This window comes from Fusarium oxysporum, chromosome II (genome assembly GCF_013085055.1).
Source record: "Fusarium oxysporum Fo47 chromosome II, complete sequence".
Classification (NCBI taxonomy): domain Eukaryota; kingdom Fungi; phylum Ascomycota; class Sordariomycetes; order Hypocreales; family Nectriaceae; genus Fusarium; species Fusarium oxysporum.
The window spans coordinates 716,495-733,946 of record NC_072841.1 but is presented as its reverse complement, the minus strand read 5'-3'; the positions used below and the strand labels follow the sequence as shown (position 1 = coordinate 733,946).

The window sequence follows — 17,452 nt, the reverse complement described above, 5'->3', positions numbered from 1 at the left end:
AAGTAGACTCGGGTCTTCTCGAAACAGTTTCCGGCTCAGCGTTAGTTGGTGCTGGGATGCCTTGTGTTCAACGTTATGAAATGGCTCACAGCGATGAAGCCTGTAGAGGCGTTTCATCAGCCCCAGTGACAGCTCAGCAATTCTCGTACGAGTATCAGCTATACTAACAATAGAGCCAACAGCCATCCAGCAGATCCAGCAGCCCTTCTGCAGGTCTTGAAGTCTTTGGAGGTTCTGTATGCCCTCAGTTCTGTCGGTAACAATGGCTTGCCGACTCTACCTTCACCCGCTTGTCATTTCGACAGCCCAGCAATTCTTCTTCATTTACATCGCGGGCTTCACATCTCGCACATCAATTCTTCGACCAGTTGGGTTCATTATCTTTCTCATCTCAACGTTCGTTGCGCTCGCTACGTTTGAAGACTTTGTCGAACCGCCAGGATGGGTCTCCAGAGCCATCATCTCTGCATTTCCGCAAATCTCGCTGACGTACTTTGAGCGGATGATTGTGCGTAAAATTGCATACGCTGAGGATCGTGAGAAGAAAGACCAAGAACCTCAATCGAGGATTGCGGAATTTCGCAAGCGATATGTCTTTGGGCAAGAAGTTGCGTCTTCAATGAGAGGGTTGGGCACGCCTTGGGAGATCAGAAATATTCACCATTTCGACTCTCAAGACCCGACATACGTGCCTGCAGCGACGCCATTTGTGTGTATCAATCTTCTAAAAGTCCTTCTTTGCTATTTTGTCCACAAGCTGTGCATCACGACACAATTGAGTCTCGATCAGCAGTACATGGCTCCAAACTACGTGCCCATCTTTCGCCGCGTTGACGAAGTAACACTGGCAGAGCTGCAAGTTCGGTACATCGCGACTGTCACAACAGTTGTGTCAATTTTCTGCTTCATCCAGGGCGGTTACTCTCTCGCCTCTGCAGCATCGGTAACCATGAATCCGAAAGCTGTCAAAGAATGGAGACCCATTTTCGGCGAACTGACAGAGTCCTACTGTCTCCGACAATTCTGGTCGTAAGTTTTCAGCGTACTTTTAGTGGACGACCGCTAATTTTTCAGCACGTTTTGGCACCAAGGGCTGCAGAATAATCTTCGGGGCACTGCGACATGGATTGTCAAGAACATCTTTCGCATAAAGTCTTATTCGCTTCCATCGCGGTATCTAAAGATTCTTCTGGCTTTTGCATTGTCTGGCTTGGTTCACGTCCCAAGCGACATGGGCAGCGCAGTCTCTGCAAAGGACAGCGGAGCGATCCAGTTCTTCAGCACGCAATTGATCGGGTTGATGCTGGAGGATGTGTTTGGTGATTTGTTTCTTCCTCTCTGGAAGTACAAGTTTACTCGGATACTGGCGAGACTTGCTGGTTACTTTTGGGTTATTTCTTTTCTTGCTTGGTCTGGGCCAGTTCGGTGGTTTCCAGTCATTCTACAGCAGCGCCCGGAGACGGAATTGATAAGGCTCAGTGCTTTCAAGCCGATGGCTAAAGTCATGAGCTGTTGGTAAGATTACTTTAGTAGAATGTATGAATGAGTTGAGAAAGCCTTAGAAACATCACTTTATTGTGAAATTGATGGTTAAGAGCTTGAGATTGAGCTGTGAAATGAATAGCATCCAGTCAAGTGCTACACTTCGTCCTAAACCAACCACTGACCATCGTCTTGAATGATCTTTGAGCGTCTCAAATAGTAAGATTGTCACTTGAGAGAGCATAAATACCCTCGAAGCATAGATAATACAATCAGCCTCATGCGGTCTGCGAGTTTATTGCAGCACCTACTGAGGGCATTGGTGCTGAAACAAGCGAAAATTAGTGCTTTCAGTGGCGTGTCGGCTCTAAATTTAGTGCTAACCCACTCACTGTAAACCGTGTACTTAACATTTCTCGTTCTTACTCCAACCTTTTATCTCATTATCATCACCACTTTCAGGCAACATGATATCACCTCTTTACGCCATCGGCGGACTGTTACTGGCATATATTGGCCTGAGTACACTGCAGCTACTCTACAACTACAAGAAAGCCAAATCTATTGGGCTTCCCGTTCTCATCACGCCAATTGATCCATCCGTACGCTTAGCTTCCCTCTCAAATGCACTGCAGCTAATGCCTTTAGAATGTCCCATATTTGCTTTGCAGCAGCTTCTTGGAGCCTCTCTTAAGAAAGATTCTGCCTTTTGGACTTGGAAACTTTGTTGAATACAACAGCCGGGATTGGAATTATGAACAGATTCATGATCTTCAAGAACGAATTGGCGACACGTTCATCATTGTCAGCCCGAAGCAGATCCGCGTGTTCACAGGTAACGCAAAGGCTAGTGACGACCTCTGTCGCCGTCGCAGAGATTTTGTTAAAGCCGTGGCTCTCTACAAACCACTAGAGATCTTTGGTCGCAATGTCGTAACGACTGAAGGAGATGATTGGGTGAGACATCGACGGATCACAACGCCGCCCTTCAATGAGAGGAACAGTGCGCTTGTTTGGGACGAGTCCAAGAGGCAAGCTACCGACATGCTCAAGATGTGGGCATCAAACCCGAAAGGCGTCGTGAACCCTCAGAGCGACACCATGGTTCTCGCTCTCCATGTCCTCACTGCCGCTGGGTTCGGCAGAAGCTACACCTTCGGCAGCGGTTTGGAGAGCGCATTGGAAAACCACAGCCTCACATATCGTGATTCACTCAGTCTCATTCTGGGCAATCTGTTCACTGCTGTTTTCACAGCCACGCTCAATCTTCCCACGTGGATGCTGCCCTCTAAGTTCAAGCAGGTTCAAGATGCCGTGGTCAACTTTCGACAGTACATGGCTGAGATGGTCGCCGAAGAGCGTGAGGCCATGGATGCTGGGGCAGAAGAACAGGACAACCTCATGAGTATTCTTGTACGAGCATCTGAGAACCAGAACAAAGAGGGCAAAGGGACTCGTCATTTGACAGACTCTGAGATTTATGGCAATCTTTTCAGCTATAACCTCGCTGGTCACGAAACAACGTCCAACACTCTTGCTTACGCGACAATCCTCCTCGCAGCGAACCCCGAATGGCAGAAATGGGCAGCAGAAGAGGTCGATCAAATCACAGCTGGAGTCGACTTGAAGGACCTTGACTACGAAACATATTATCCTCAATTGAAGCGCGTTCTCGCGATCATGGTACGTCAGCCACCAGGCCAATTGATCACCACTAACATAACCAGCACGAAACACTCCGATTATTCGGCGCAGCAAGGGCAGTTCCTAAAACAACACTCGTAGACCAAACTCTCAAAGTCAACGGCACATCATACACAATCCCCAAAAACACATTCGTCGGCGTCAACCTGGCAGGCCTGCACACGTCCTCCGCCTCATGGGGCGACAACGCGCTCCAATGGCTCCCCAGCCGCTGGATCACCACCGACGAAACAGGCGAAAAGCTCGCTCCCACGCCCACGGGCGCGTTCCTCCCCTGGGCCGCAGGCCCGCGAGTCTGCCCCGGCAAGAAATTCTCACAGGTAGAATTCGTGGCCGTCATGGCGTGTCTCCTCAAGGAATACACCGTGGAGCCTGATGCAGAAGGTGACCTCAAGGAGGCGGCGTCAAGGGCCCTCATGGAAGAGGCGAAGCAGTCTAGTTTCAATTTCCTGCTCAAGGTGAAGCATCCTGAGAAGATCAAGCTGCGGTGTGTGCGCAGAGTCTAGTGTAGCGGATCTCACAGATACGTTAGTGGGTGTTGTTAGGTCGTACGTAGGGCTACAGGGCTCGAGTGGAGGTTACATCAATCCTACACGTTCCAGAATGAATCCTTTCATTTAGGCAGAGTGCACAGACTTTTTGTCTCCGCAAGGTCCCGGGTCTAAAACGGGATCCGCAAGCCACGATGATCCTTGGTGTTGGCCCGCTATCTCGCTGCTACGTGTCACGCAAAGCATAATTTTATCACAAACAGATTCAGAATCTTAATAGATTGACCCACTACGTAAAAAGGTTGTCTTAGGCTTCTACCTTTACAGCATAGCCCCTTCGTCAGTGGATGAATTAGGTGAGATTCTAAATCGTTTTCATCCCTTGCAGGAAACCTGCAGTCAGCATTTCTGCGGCCAAAATGCCGCTGCATCCGTTTCCATCAACTTGATTTACAAGTCCTTAGGTAATCATGAAGTTACACGCCCTGCAGGGGATGATCACCAGTAAAGACATCGTGGGGGCATGAGATAAACAAAGATCGCGTAGATCTCTATCTAACCGACTTGCCTCCTTGCATCCACATACTAGCCCATCCATTCAAAGCGCAGACCACTATCACAAGCATCCCAAAGGCTGAGCAAAGCAAAAAAGCCCCCAGAATCATTCACTAGCCGTTTCACCGATGATACCCTGCCTCAGGTAATGGTTGGCGTGTGGATAACGTCCACCGAGCTGACTGTCATGAATCCGTAAAATCCCATATCCTAGTAATTACGAACCTGTTGGTCGGTAGCCTAGCCAGTAGCTCTATTTATGGAGTTCAAAGCCATTCCTTGCATGATTTAGATAATATCCGGGCCGGTGTTTGACAGCGGATATCCACAAGTGACAATTTCTTTATCACGTTGCGAGAATGCCTTCTCTAAGAATGCCATCGAGAGTTTTGAAGGACATGTTCGATTTCGATATGATGGACGCTCCTTTCTTTAACGCTTCGGCGAGTACTATTGCCCTGGTGGCGGTATTGTTACTGCTTTCAACGCATTGTATTACTACGATTCGGTATTCGATACAGCGGTTTTGTGATCGCCGATACCAAGGAAAAGAGCCATCGACATTTCCATATGTACTACCAGGGGTTGGTTCAGCACTCAGTCTGATCAGAAATCCCCATGGATTCTTCAATTCCATTGTGTATGTTAACTCGCCCTTATTTCACTTCTCAGCTAACATTTCCCAGCCAGAAAGTCGAGAATGGTGAGCCCATTCGCATGCGTCTAGGCAATGTCCATGCGTATCTTATCCACGGCACAAGAAACGTCCAACAAGTCTTTCGATGTTCAAAAGAACTCACATTCGAGGAATTTGCTCTCCGAGTAGCTCAAAAAGTCAAACGTCTTCCTGCCAAAGATGCTGCGTTAGTAGCAAAGGATATATCGGGATCGTCACGATTGCCGTTAACCGAGACTCGTGAGGAAGATCGTATATGGAGAAAGTTCCATGAGATCTACGAGTCCCACCTCATTGGCGCTAATGCAGTATCTGCCCTTACAGAGTTGTTCATTGATACCATGATTGATGAGCTCGGTACTGCTGCCACTCAGGGGGCGATTGAGATTGGCATTGACGAGTTCATGAAGCACCATATGTTTCGAGCTTCTACCATTGCTCTCGCAGGTCGAAAGGCCTTTGACATTGATCCCAATTTCGCAGATGTGTTTTGGGACTACGATGAGGATTTCATGTCTTTACTGTACGGCATTCCCAAGTTTCTCTGTCGAAAAGGCTCCAATGCCAGGGACAAGTGCCTGGAGACCGTAAAAGGCTATCTCGATCAAGGTTGGCAAAACCTTGATTGGAGAGCTTGTCACGAACAAAACCCTGATTGGGAACCAAACTTTGGATCCAAGCTTGTTCGTGAAAGAGAAGTTGCCATGGAGAAATATGGTATTGGCCTTGATGGAAGAGCTTCTTTTCAAATGGGTCTAATCTGGAGTATAAACTCGAATGCTATTCCCATGACATCTTGGATTATCATTGAGATTCTCCGTCGACCAGAGATTTTCAAACGGATTCAAGAAGAAGTTGCTACGGTCTTCGACAATGACACCAAGCAAGTTGACATTGTGGCACTCAAGAAGCTGCCATTACTCAACTCAGTATACTTGGAATGTCTTCGTCTAAGATCATCAGTGTTTGTAGTCCGCAAACTACGAAACTCGATCGAGCTAGACGGCTATACGCTCAAAGAAGGCAATCTCGTCCTCGCACCATCATACCTTGCACACAACGCCCCAGAAGTATGGTCATCATCCGCACATCCCCCAGAAGAATTCTGGCCAGAGCGCTTCATCAAGAAAGGCAACTCTGGGATCTCAGCAGGCAATTATTTCCCCTACGGAGGCGGCGCAGCAATGTGTCCAGGGCGGAATTACGCTAAGCAGGAGATTCTGTCAGCGGTTGTTTTATTCTTTGCACACTTTGAGATCGAGCCGCTACGGTTTGTGGATCGTGAAGGGAAGACCTCGGATAGAGGGCCTGAAGTTGGAAATGAAGCGAGGGGCGTCGCAAGGGTTGATAGAGATTTACTTGTCAGATTACGGCGCGTTTAGGATACCATGAGTCAATTGCTAGGATCGCTTTTCGATGATGCTGAAATAACTCAATTCTCCATTTTGCCAAGTTTAATGACTGATAACATGAATGTGATGTCTAACCTATTGTATGAACTGCTTGATGACAGAGAAGGGGGCCAATTGGTCTCCAGGTTTGACAACTCTTGCAGCAGGATATGCCCATGACGGGGTCATCAAGTACATGTAACATATAACCCAAAAGTACCCAAACCGTCTTGACCAAATTCCCCGCACGCCCCGAAAGGCATGCTGAACTCCATCCTCGCACATAATCACCAGCGCTGTTGTGAGGAAATGATTGATAACGTTAGTCTCCTTTGCAGATATGCCAAGCGCTCTATCAGCGGGGAAATGCAAAGCCCCAGAAATAAAGAAGCACACGGTAAGTTTGCAGTAACGAGCAACAAGACCCTTTGGCACGTGAAGAATCCCATGGACAAGGAAGTCTGAAAGGGAGGTGACGTGACGTCGTAGCGTCTGATGCCAGAAATTACCCCAGAAGCGCCTAACGCTATAAGCCTCGGAGAGGCGCCCCCAGATTGGGGGTAGCATTTCGACCGGGTACAAGTTTAGGCTGAGGTACAGGAGCGAAAAAGTACTGTTGATAAGATGAATGACGCAGAAGGTGTTGAGCCAGAAGCCAAAGGTGGCAAAGAAGCGAAAGATTGCCTCTTCAGGCATGATTTGGCCGATGCGTGTCAGCAAGTGTTCACTCTGAGGAGATATCATGTTGGGATCTGGGGGTGGTTGGGCGGCAAAGACATCGAGGATGAGATAGCTGATGATGGCATTCCTTGCATGTCTTCTAAGTTCCTGGCTGCGGAACGGTACGAGAGAGGGTGTCTGGCTAGACCAGGGAGGGATTTGGGATATCTGTTTACTCGTACCAACACCACGCATGTTCCAAAGGTTGCTTACCCCAAAGGACAAGCGTTTGGTCAGCGACGGCGATGTACCCTCGAAAGACAACCTGCTCAGGCAGAGATCGTCAAACGTCTTCAAGCATTGAATCCACATTCCTGTAGACAGCAACGCCACATGTAGGCGACTGGGCAATGCATCGAGAATGGCCTGATTGAAGTACCAGGTAAGCAATGCGACAACCGCTGCAATAACAGGTCGAACAAGGTTTGCGGAGGCTGTGAAACCGAGAGCCCAGGCAGTGAGGCCTTGGGACACCAATGCAAGGCAGAATGCAACGAAAGCGGTCATGTTTGGTGAGGGAGGCAAGAAAGTTACAGCATCAATCAGCATGAACGTGGAGATATTTACAACTCAGTACCATGCTTCGAAACCGGCCCGTAGAGTAACATTGCCATTCCGTGCCGCGCGCGTGTAAAACTCAATCAACCCTGTGAAATCTCGGTCAGCGATGGTCCGAAAACAAGTGCCCATTCAGGCTTCACCGCACGGAATCCCGCACGGAAAATACTGTTTCATCTTAGATGGAGTTTGGCTTAAATCTCACCTTCACTTACAATGGCTCCAGTAACCGAAGGATCACCCACATGGCGGTATAATCCCTGTAATCGCCATTAGCGGCTCCGTCTGACGTGAGATTATACAGCAAGGGGTGGGTATATGCGACCAATCGAATTATCACTCAAACAGCGGCCGGCAGTGAGAAGCATGTACGTGGCGCAGTTGCTTTTTCTTCTATTCAACCAACTGAACTCAAGTTTCAGACGCAAACTTTGACCACGCGAAGGATCCAGCGTAATACAGACCAACAAACAAACACAGCCAGACCAATGATCCAAGACCCATAGCAGCTCGCTTAACATTTCTAAGAAAAGCAGCTTCGTTGACACGTGGAAACGGCTCGCCCTGCGGAACAGGCCTGTCCAAAAATCGCGCCAGGGGTTCCCATCCCATACTCGGTTGGTACTCGAGCAATTGCCCGGCAGGCACGATATCGTGAACCCATCGGTTATGCTTATGGTACAGTTCCTCCGAGGGAACTTGCTCCAGGCCGAATTTCTCAGAGTAGTATTTTGACCAGGCTACGATAAGGTCGCTGGAGTGAATCACACCAGGGATCCAGTAGCCTAACATGCGGTACCACTTTGAGCGGAGATCAATACCCAGGCCGTAGTAAGACGCGAGCCAGACCTGCGGGTTTTTGCGGACGGAGAGGATGACCTTAAAATGTGAGTAAGCTTCAATCAAAGGTAATTGATTCGTACCTTTGCGTTGGGGTAGATTGTCAGCATGTCATCAACAAGAGCGCTAGCAGGTGGTTCAAAGACAGCTTCGAAGCCATCATACAGCTTCTTCAACGCTTTGAGCCTCTCATTGCGATCCTGAATAGCAAGCACTCTTGCACTTTCTTTGACGCGAGAAATAGGCGCAGGAGGATCTCCGAGGTGAAAACAGGGAGTTACACCAAGAATCTCAAGACCTTTCTTGAGACTTGTTGTAGATGTGCGCGGAAGACCGGCCTGAGACGTTAGTGATTGACATTTACGGCAATGAGAAACGTACGACTATGATCTTTACGTCTGAACTTGCTGACATTGTGATGGTGGGCCGAATGTTCCTTGCAGAGCATGAGATTGGAAGAGTATCTATAGATGTTTTTGCAAACCGTGAATGTCACAGCGCCTGACGGAAGCTTACTATGGAGCAGAGCACTGGGGGGCATAATTAGACACCCCATGGTGGAGCAAGGGACGCGGTTGTGGCGTGGCCGGTTGTTTTCAGGGTGAAGCTAACCGTGGCTAAATTTAAAATAAACTAGCGATGTTTCGGCTAGGGCTGATGGTGAGGTACGTACTCATCTTAGGGTAGCGAGCTTTCTTTCTGGCTTTGCCATTGTCGTGAAGGCATTCTCAGCATCAATCGTGATGGCGGTTTATCTGTTTGTGGCCGTCTTTCTGGCGACTGTCTATTTGGCTCAGTATAGAAGTTCACCGAAGCTACCCTCAAGTCTTCCAAGACTAGAGCGCAACTCATATCTGCCTTTCAAATTGCCGTGGACATATCTTACTGACTGCCGACAGCTTTTTCTCGAAGCATATCAAACAGTATGTCTCCTCCAGGAATAATGAGCGAAACTGACAAACACAGTTCACCAAACATGGCAAAACTTGCGTGTTGCCTAGTATGGGCTTCAAAGATGAAATTCATCTAGCGCATCATCACACTCAATGGGCAGCTTCACAGCCAGACGCTGTGCTCAGCCCAATTGAAGGATTTCGCGAAATCGACAAGGGAGACTGGAATTCTGGACACGCCAATTATATCCAAGATCCGTGGCAGAGTATCGTCATCAAGAAAGAGATGGGCCGTTTTCTTGAGATATTAGCTGCTGCCGTTGATGATGAGCTTCAGTATGCTATTCCTGAGTATATTAAACCTGGGGCTGGCGATGAAGTTGATGTTTATGAGGCAATGAAATGGATAGTGGCTCAAGTTTCGAGTCGGTTCACTGTTGGCCTTCCTCTTTGTGAGTCCCCAAGCCATTTGGTAGACCTGAGCTAATTTCCAAGGCCGCGATAAGGAGTATCTGAAAGATTCGCTCGCCTTTGCAGACTTGTTCATATTAAACTCTGGGCTGCTGATTTATACCCCATCGCTTCTCAAGCCGCTGATTGGGCTTCTTGTTACTTTACCAACACGGTACCGACGATGGAAGATTCAAAAGCATATCCAGCCTCTTTATGAAGAGAGAACGAAACGGCTTTTGAATCCTGGGCTCTATGAGAAGGGCGAAGAACCAACCGACAATCTGCAGATGATGATGCGATATGCCATCAGCAAGCATGGTAAACAAGTAGCACCGTCTCAAATCTCCGATCGGCTTTGTCTTGCAAATCTTGCCTCGTTCCATCAGACTGCGGTTGCTATCAGTAATGTTTTAATCAACATCGCAGCCTCAGATGCCGAGTTCAGCACGATTGCAGTCATACGAAAGGAGATGGCAGACGTCCTTGCAGAGAGCAACGGTGTCTTTGACAAAGCATCGGTTTCCAAGATGATTCAAACAGATAGTATTCTCAGAGAGTCGATGCGAACACATGGATTTGGAAACAGAGCTATGATTCGTAAGGTTGTTGCGCTAGGTGGTCTGAAGACTCCAGATGGCCATACTCTTCCCAATGGCTCAACCATGTCAATCCTCTCGTATCCCGTTCATCAGGATCCTGATATATACGAACAACCTGAGAAGTTCTATCCTTTTAGGTTCTCAAAAGTGAGGACAGGTCCCGATGGCAAAGACGCTAACCCGACGCTGTCATTTGTATCTACCTCTTCAACCTATCTTCCCTTTGGACACGGCAAGCACGCTTGTCCAGGACGGTTTTTGGTGGATTTTGAGATGAAGATGATTTTGTACCATGTTTTGAACCGTTTTGATATTGAGCTGCTTCCTGAGCACAATGGAGTTCGGCCGGAGAGTCAGTGGATTACAGAAGCTGTTATGCCGCCTGTTGGTGTCAAGCTACGATTTAAGAAGAGAGAATACGCATAGCATACCATAGAACATGATTTAGAAATATCAAGATGCCAATTTGATCTTTTCGTTATGCGAATCTTATGCCTCCTAATTTAGTGCAGCGTCCACTGGAGATGCGCATGAAGCCACCGTAAGCCAATCATATCGTGGCAGTGCACGAAACAAGGCCCCCTGCTCGCCCCTGCGCATAGCTCAAGTGGGTAAGTCTGCACATAAAATACCCAGCTCAGTGAGATTTCCTCCTCATCCACATCATTCCTCACCATGGCACGAATTGCTGTTTTTCTGTCGTATTACCGGCCTTGGGCCCTTTGTGCCCTTGCTTTTGCAATCTACGTTCAAATCATTCGTGATAAGAATTATTCTATCCGACATGCTCCGTTTTACATGGGAAAGTATTTGCTGGCGTTCTTGAGCGTTTGGGCATTCTACCTGGTCTTTTTGTATCATCGGCTCTTTAGTCCCTTGAGGCACCTACCGCAGCCAAAGGTATGCGTTGAAAGATGAAAATGGGAATATGACTGACAGTAGCAGAGCGCGGGCTTTATAAATGGACATTGGGCAGAGTCTGTCAGTCAGCCTGCTGGACTGCCATTCAGACATTGGTCAAGGACGATTGAAAATAATGGGTTGATCAGATACAAGTAAGCAGCCCGCCCAAAACAAAGAAATGAAGCTGATCTTCAGGCATCTTTTTAATCAAGAGAGGCTCGTTGTCACCAGTCCTGAAGGTCTGAAGGAGGTTCTCGGCCAAAACAGCTATGATTATGTCAAGCCTCACCTTCTCCGTGCTATGGTCGGGAAGATCCTTGGCTATGGACTATTGCTGTCAGAGGGAGATGTACACAAGGTATGCTGGTCATCAGTCGGCGCGAAAACCAAAGCTGAAGCCTTCAGATGCAAAGGAAGAACTTGATGCCGGCATTCAGCTTCCGTCATATCAAGGAACTATATCCCGTCTTTTGGAGCAAAGCACAAGAGCTAGTCCACGGGATCGAAAAGGAGCTCAAAGAAGAGTCAACTTCAGAGATCGACATTGTAGACTGGGCAAGTCGAGCCTCTATGGACATTATCGGCTCCGCAGGAATGGGCCACGAGTTCAAGTCTCTCGCAGATCCCAGCATTGAAGACACGATGAAGATGTATGGATCAATGGTCAAGCAGAGCCGTGGCGCCAAGCTTTTGACCGTTCTTCAACTGGTACTTCCCTCCATTATCACGGATTACCTGCCATTTCAGAGAAACATGGGCGTCTTGGCTGCTTCGAAAGCAGCGAGGGAAACCTCTCAGAGACTAATAAACGCGAAGAAGGTACAGATGGCAGCTAAGGAGAAACTATCACCTGATATCATCTCTACGGCGCTTGAGTCTGGTCATTTCACCGATGAAGGACTCGTCGATACGATGATGACCTTTTTGGCTGCTGGGCACGAGACCAGTGCTGCAGCGCTCACCTGGACAATCTTTCTTCTGGCAAAGAACCATGATATCCAGAATCGCCTTAGAGAGGAGATTCAACAGAATGTTGATGGACTTACTGACGATGTTGACGCTAAGAAGCTCGATGGCCTCTCTTATCTCCATGCAGTCTGCCAAGAATCACTGAGGCTCTACGCACCAATCCCCTTCACCGTCCGCGATGCTCTCAAGGACACTCAAATCCTCGGAACATTCATCCCCAAAGGAACAATGGTCATCCTCTGTCCATGGGCCATCAACAGAGCCCACGAACTCTGGGGCCCTGATGCAGACGACTTCAACCCTGAGCGATGGATGGCACCTGGCCAAGCCAACTCAGGCGGTTCAAAGAACAACTACGCATTCCTGACGTTTCTACACGGTCCTCGAGGATGCATTGGTCAGAAGTTTTCACTGGCTGAGCTCATGGCTCTTACATGCGCGTTGGTAGGGAGATACAAGTTTGACATAGATAAGGACTACGAGGTACGGGATATCACGGATGGAATCGTGGCGAAGCCGAGCAAGGGACTGAAAGTCACTGTGGAGGAAGTGCAGGGCTGGTGAGCATAGATCACATAGCAAAGTATAATTATCACATTGACCTGCATAGCCTAGGGAAGGCATAAACTCAGGACCTCCATTCTAAGTGACAAAAAGACTTGGGCAAACCAGCAGAAGCTGAGGATGCTCTTTGATGAATTTATTTTGGCATCCTGTATCCACGTCCGAAGCTTTCTTGCTCCCTGAGGCACAGCCAAGTCTGCATAACGAGAATTGTCTCATAAGCCGGCGTTTGTCGGCGCCCAGGTTCCCAGTGACATTAACCAGCAAAGGGGTCAGCATGAGTAACGACATGTCACAAAGCTAATCTGTGCCACTTTTTACGTGGTCATAGCAAGGATGGCTGTCCCCATACTTATTCCCACACCGTAAGATCTAACGTCGCACCCTATCCCTGTCAGCTCCGATAACAGGCCCCATGCTTGTATCTAAGCGGGTAAAACACGACTCGGTGTTGGCTCAGCAAATGACTCGGAAAATAGCAGAAGCTCTGAGGGACTTGTTGGTCTTGGGGAGTGTTGCAGATCTGTCTCCGCAGCGCCCTTCATTCTGGCCGACTCTGGGGTTCGAGTTTTCGCTCTTCTTCAAGAATCCAGCTTTCTCGTATTCTTCACTCTTCATCCAAGCAATCATGTCAATAGCAGACGGTTCCTACGCTCGAGGCGATCTTTTGAACGGTTGTAAGGACCTTATTCCAGGCCTTCAGAATGCCTACGGTTTTGTTCCCAGCCTAGCAGCTGGAATCGTCTTTTGTCTTATCTTTGCCGCTACGGGGATTTATCACATCGTTCGATCGTTCCAGAAGCGAAAAGCTACTTCGTACCTACTAGCTATTTCTTCGTATATCGAACTCATCGGCTGGATTGGCCGAACGTGGTCGTCGAAATGCGCATACAACAAGATTGCTTTCCTCCTTCAGATCACCACCCTCGTCGTCGCTCCCATCTTTGTCGCTGCCGCAATCTACGTCACGCTGGGTTACCTCATCAAAGCGGTCGGACCTCAATACTCTGTCATCAGGCCCAAGCTTTACCTCTGGATCTTCCTCGTCGTTGATGTCCTGGCTCTTCTGATCCAGGCCGGCGGTGGCGGTCTTGCTTCGGGGGCAGCCAACAAAGGCAAAGACACCAAGCCGGGCGCCAACCTTATGGTCGCTGGTATCATCTTCCAACTCGTCAGCATGACTGGCTTTTGTATTCTTTTTGCAATCTTTGTTTTGAGAACACGAGGTCTTGAGCTCGCCAAAGGCCAGCGCTTCGTCATCTACGCCACCATCATATCCGTTGTGTTTGTCTACATCCGATGCATCTACCGAACGGTCGAGCTCCTTGAAGGTTGGGATGGAAAGTTGATGAAGACTGAGGGATACTTTATTGGTCTTGATGGTGTTTGTATCGCAGTTGCTATTCTGATCTTTTGCATCTTTGATCCAGCTGTGCTGCTCGATCATGACAAGCAGCCTGAGCTTTCTTTCAACGAGCTTAACACCGTTTCTACAAAGTAATGCCTTTATGGAGTCGGGATTACTGATTGGCGTCATCATATGACGAATGACCAGCTAAACAGCACAGTGCATCCTGTTGCTGCAAATTTTAGTTCATATTAAATGGATCTTGCTTATCGCCTTATTTAAATTGTCCAGTACTTTAGCATTGTCTCATAATTCATTTCATGCTGATCAATAGTATGCAATCACGTACTTTCATGTGAGGATACTGTTTGGTATTGTCATAATGCTAGTGGCTGATCGTATATGAAGAACCCACCGAGTTCTAGTTCTATTCCACATACTTACTACTTTTGAACCACAACCTAGAGAAGAGCCTTTCATTCAATCCGTCAGATCAATACCATTATCTTCTCCTTCCTTATTAATATCAAGTGATTGCTCATTGCTGTTCTCAGCATAAGACACTGGATTGTAGTCCGGATGATCTAGGACCCGAGTGAGGGGCGAATACTGTGAAAAGTCCAACCAATCCGTCGTCGAATGTTCCTCATGTTGAGGCTGAGAAATACCGGGGTTCTGCTGCCTTATCGATCTTGTCCGTGTGCTAAGATTCTCCGCTGGTATTATATTAGGCTGAGGCGAATCAAGTGAGATGCCGAATTCATTCCTCGTCGGATGTTCCTGAGGTTGAGGCTGGGTAGTATCGAGACTCTGCTGTCTTGTCGAGCTTGCCGGCGTGCTAGGATCCTCCGCAGGCGTCATGTCAGGTTGAGACGAGTCACAGAGCAGCTGTGGGCTAGAACTATATGGTGGCTGCTGATAAGATGAAGTTTGAGTATAATTATTAGGGGTTGGCTCGGCGTGAGACTGTTGCGGTTGTTGCAGATCTTGACTTTGGCTATGCAGGTAAGTAAACGCTGAAATAACTCTATTGGGCGGGATTTCTTACTGATTGCTCTGTGCAGCCTGCAGATGAGACGACTGAGGTAGAGCTTGCTGGGGACTCACGAGGTATTGCCACTGAGCTTGAATTCCGTTATAAGGGAGCTGTAGATAGGGATTTGGCGGTATTATTGGCCAGGGCTTAGCGGTATACTGTTGCGAGGGTTGAGTTCCGTCCTCCTGGGGCGCATCATTACTCATGCTGTTATAGGTTGCGTATATGGTGTCAAGTATAAGAGTTTGATAGCCGGTGTCCAGGGGTGTAGTTCGAGCCTTTGCAGTAAGATAAGGAACAGCGATCTCCAAAAATTGTGTCCTTGGCCTTTCCATATCAGGGTATAAGAAGTGCTACAGTTTATACCATGCTGCCTCGGGCTTTCGACCTATGGTGGAGTCTAGATATTGTTGCAGCTCTGAATCAAGCAGGATGCCTGACTCTCCCGGGCTAGTTGTGGCGCATTTTGACAGATCATGGTGGCTATCCTGCTTGTGATCGTAGATTTCCTCACGGCAATTCGGGCAAGTCCAAGGAGTAGAGTTGGTGTAGGCCAGATGCTTCGATCTGAGATGATCCCACAGGCATGACATGCCTCTCAGAGGTTTGTCACTGCATAGGTAGAACTGGATGCTATTGTATTTGTGAAAAGGGCATTCCAAGAAGCTCTGGGGGTTTGCAGTACGAGGAACCTGGGCTCGTTCAAAGGCGCCATGGGAGCGTTAAGAAGGCGTAATAGGTCTTTGGTGTGAGTTCTGAAGCAATGATGATGAAAAAGAAGAAATGCCGAAAGAGAGAGAATGTGTACTTAGGTACCTTGCGGTTCCTTCGGGTACCAAAAGCTAGGACAGTTCTTTCCTGAACATCGGTGAGTTACGAAGGAAAGATCAAGTTTTAGGATGTTCACGCACGCCTAAGGAAGGAACTGAACGTCCGCAGCCTTAAGTGTGACAAGAAATGGCCGGTCTAGCCTAACTTTATAAGTTTCATCAAAGATTTATGAAACAACTATTTTGAAATATTAGCAACGTTTAGGCTACTGACAAAGGAGGCTGCGGGGAGAGACCTGGCGTTTTCACGGGCCGCGCCGCCTTGGAATGAAAGAGCTCTCCCGGTGAATATGTGATTGGCCAGTGTCAACTCGGTAGTGGTAACTATTACGCTACATGGCTCCACGGATAATGAGACCATTGATCTGCTCAACCCCTAAGATATCACAAGCAATCCCCGCTCCTGAGAATCATGAGGCTGTTTGGCCGATTCTTAAGATTATCGTTGGTGGTTGAGGGCTTGGCTAGCAATATTTCACATATGCTGGCTAATTTATAGTGCAATTGGTCAGGGTTTGGTGAAAACTCTTCTCGGTGAATCTGCATCCTTGCTCTGTGATATCAGAGCACCATGCTAGCGTATGCTGCCGACAACAGAGGCATGGAAGATTTGAAAGAAAACGAACACATGATAGAGGTCCAATATAGATGTCTCCCAGTTTTGAAGTATACATCATAAGAGTCCGATATGTCCTTCAGGTTTGCAGACTCCTGTCTCCAGAGCTGTTCGCTCCTTTTATTTGGTCCCTTTCTCCCATTACTAGGCTTCCTCTCAAGCCGTTCATTCCTTGATCAACCAGCCTTAGTACATTAATTTAAACAGAATACTCTTCTTCATTCTTTTATCATTGAGATGCGGTGTATTTCCTGGGCTCACCTCTCTGGTGCGTTGCTCTTAGGAGCTGGCATCGTCAAGGCTGAGTTTGCGATGCTCAGTGCCGATGACTCGCTATGCCCTATACCATGCGAGGGGACCATTCCAGGTGATTGGACTGTCTACCACTCGGTCGACAGCCTGTTTCATTGTCAAGAGCCTATGATGTTCGATTTCTCTGTTATGAATCCCTTGGATGACCCGGAAACCATCGTTCAAATTAGAGCTTGCACTGCTACCAAAGCTGTCAAACCATGCACTAAGCATGTTCGCGATGCGCCTGCGGTAGAGGAATAGTCATTTCTAGGGCGCAGAGTGCTTGGTGGTTGCCTACCGTCGAAAAACAACATGTCTCAGTCTCGATCGGGAAAATACAAGCAAGAGCTTTGTCTCGAGATCCTAGTTCTGATCAAGGAAATATGTTGTTCAGCTAGTAAGCTTACTCCCCTCAATATAGCCCATCAAGTTTGTTCGAGTACTTTTCTGACTGTTTCTAATTGGCAGCCTCAACGGAACCGTGGTCGATATCTATATCGGAGCGCTCGTCGACGTGGATAGCAGTATAT

At 48.0% G+C, this 17,452-nt stretch overlaps 8 protein-coding genes across 8 annotated transcripts; 5 read left to right on the top strand and 3 right to left on the bottom strand.

Moving 5' to 3' along the window:
* Window positions 1-262: 262 nt before the first annotated feature.
* FOBCDRAFT_127018 (membrane bound O-acyl transferase family-domain-containing protein) lies at window positions 263-1,519 on the top strand (the record flags this gene model as incomplete). The annotated part of the gene is made up of 2 exons (XM_031172548.2): window positions 263-1,029; window positions 1,075-1,519. The coding sequence occupies 2 exons, from the start codon at window positions 263-265 to the stop codon at window positions 1,517-1,519; spliced, it is 1,212 nt and encodes a 403-aa protein (XP_031049333.2).
* Window positions 1,520-1,949: 430 nt separating this feature from the next.
* FOBCDRAFT_247606 (cytochrome P450) lies at window positions 1,950-4,185 on the top strand (the record flags this gene model as incomplete). The annotated part of the gene is made up of 5 exons (XM_059610811.1): window positions 1,950-2,084; window positions 2,131-3,165; window positions 3,210-3,673; window positions 3,989-4,016; window positions 4,066-4,185. The coding sequence occupies 5 exons, from the start codon at window positions 1,950-1,952 to the stop codon at window positions 4,183-4,185; spliced, it is 1,782 nt and encodes a 593-aa protein (XP_059466701.1).
* A 421-nt stretch (window positions 4,186-4,606) lies between these two features.
* On the top strand, window positions 4,607-6,290 carry FOBCDRAFT_125778 (cytochrome P450; the record flags this gene model as incomplete). The annotated part of the gene is made up of 2 exons (XM_059607800.1): window positions 4,607-4,872; window positions 4,919-6,290. 2 exons carry the CDS (start codon window positions 4,607-4,609, stop codon window positions 6,288-6,290), a joined length of 1,638 nt encoding a protein of 545 aa, XP_059466700.1.
* Window positions 6,291-6,334: 44 nt separating this feature from the next.
* Window positions 6,335-7,435, bottom strand: FOBCDRAFT_213919 (membrane bound O-acyl transferase family-domain-containing protein). Its single transcript, XM_031172545.3, has one exon. The coding sequence runs from the start codon at window positions 7,329-7,331 to the stop codon at window positions 6,396-6,398; it is 936 nt and encodes a 311-aa protein (XP_031049330.3). The 5' UTR covers window positions 7,332-7,435; the 3' UTR covers window positions 6,335-6,395.
* A 553-nt stretch (window positions 7,436-7,988) lies between these two features.
* FOBCDRAFT_315086 (uncharacterized protein) lies at window positions 7,989-8,946 on the bottom strand (the record flags this gene model as incomplete). Its single annotated transcript, XM_031172544.3, has 3 exons — window positions 8,799-8,946; window positions 8,501-8,755; window positions 7,989-8,456 (listed from the first exon to the last, which is right to left on the bottom strand). The coding sequence occupies exons 1-3, from the start codon at window positions 8,829-8,831 to the stop codon at window positions 7,989-7,991; spliced, it is 756 nt and encodes a 251-aa protein (XP_031049329.2). The 5' UTR covers window positions 8,832-8,946.
* A 211-nt stretch (window positions 8,947-9,157) lies between these two features.
* FOBCDRAFT_153976 (cytochrome P450) lies at window positions 9,158-10,779 on the top strand (the record flags this gene model as incomplete). The annotated part of the gene is made up of 3 exons (XM_059608367.1): window positions 9,158-9,340; window positions 9,384-9,762; window positions 9,806-10,779. Coding segments are annotated over 3 exons (1,533 nt in total), but the record flags the coding sequence as incomplete, so codon positions are not given.
* Window positions 10,780-11,037: 258 nt separating this feature from the next.
* On the top strand, window positions 11,038-14,299 carry FOBCDRAFT_175622 (cytochrome P450; the record flags this gene model as incomplete). Its single annotated transcript, XM_054703183.2, has 6 exons — window positions 11,038-11,262; window positions 11,308-11,417; window positions 11,461-11,623; window positions 11,671-12,794; window positions 13,130-13,163; window positions 13,259-14,299. The coding sequence occupies 6 exons, from the start codon at window positions 11,038-11,040 to the stop codon at window positions 14,297-14,299; spliced, it is 2,697 nt and encodes an 898-aa protein (XP_054559158.2).
* Window positions 14,300-14,626: 327 nt separating this feature from the next.
* On the bottom strand, window positions 14,627-16,373 carry FOBCDRAFT_236398 (uncharacterized protein; the record flags this gene model as incomplete). Its single annotated transcript, XM_031172540.3, has 4 exons — window positions 14,627-15,143; window positions 15,195-15,509; window positions 15,549-15,874; window positions 16,227-16,373. The coding sequence occupies 4 exons, from the start codon at window positions 16,371-16,373 to the stop codon at window positions 14,627-14,629; spliced, it is 1,305 nt and encodes a 434-aa protein (XP_031049325.3).
* Between the last annotated feature and the right edge of the window lie 1,079 nt (window positions 16,374-17,452).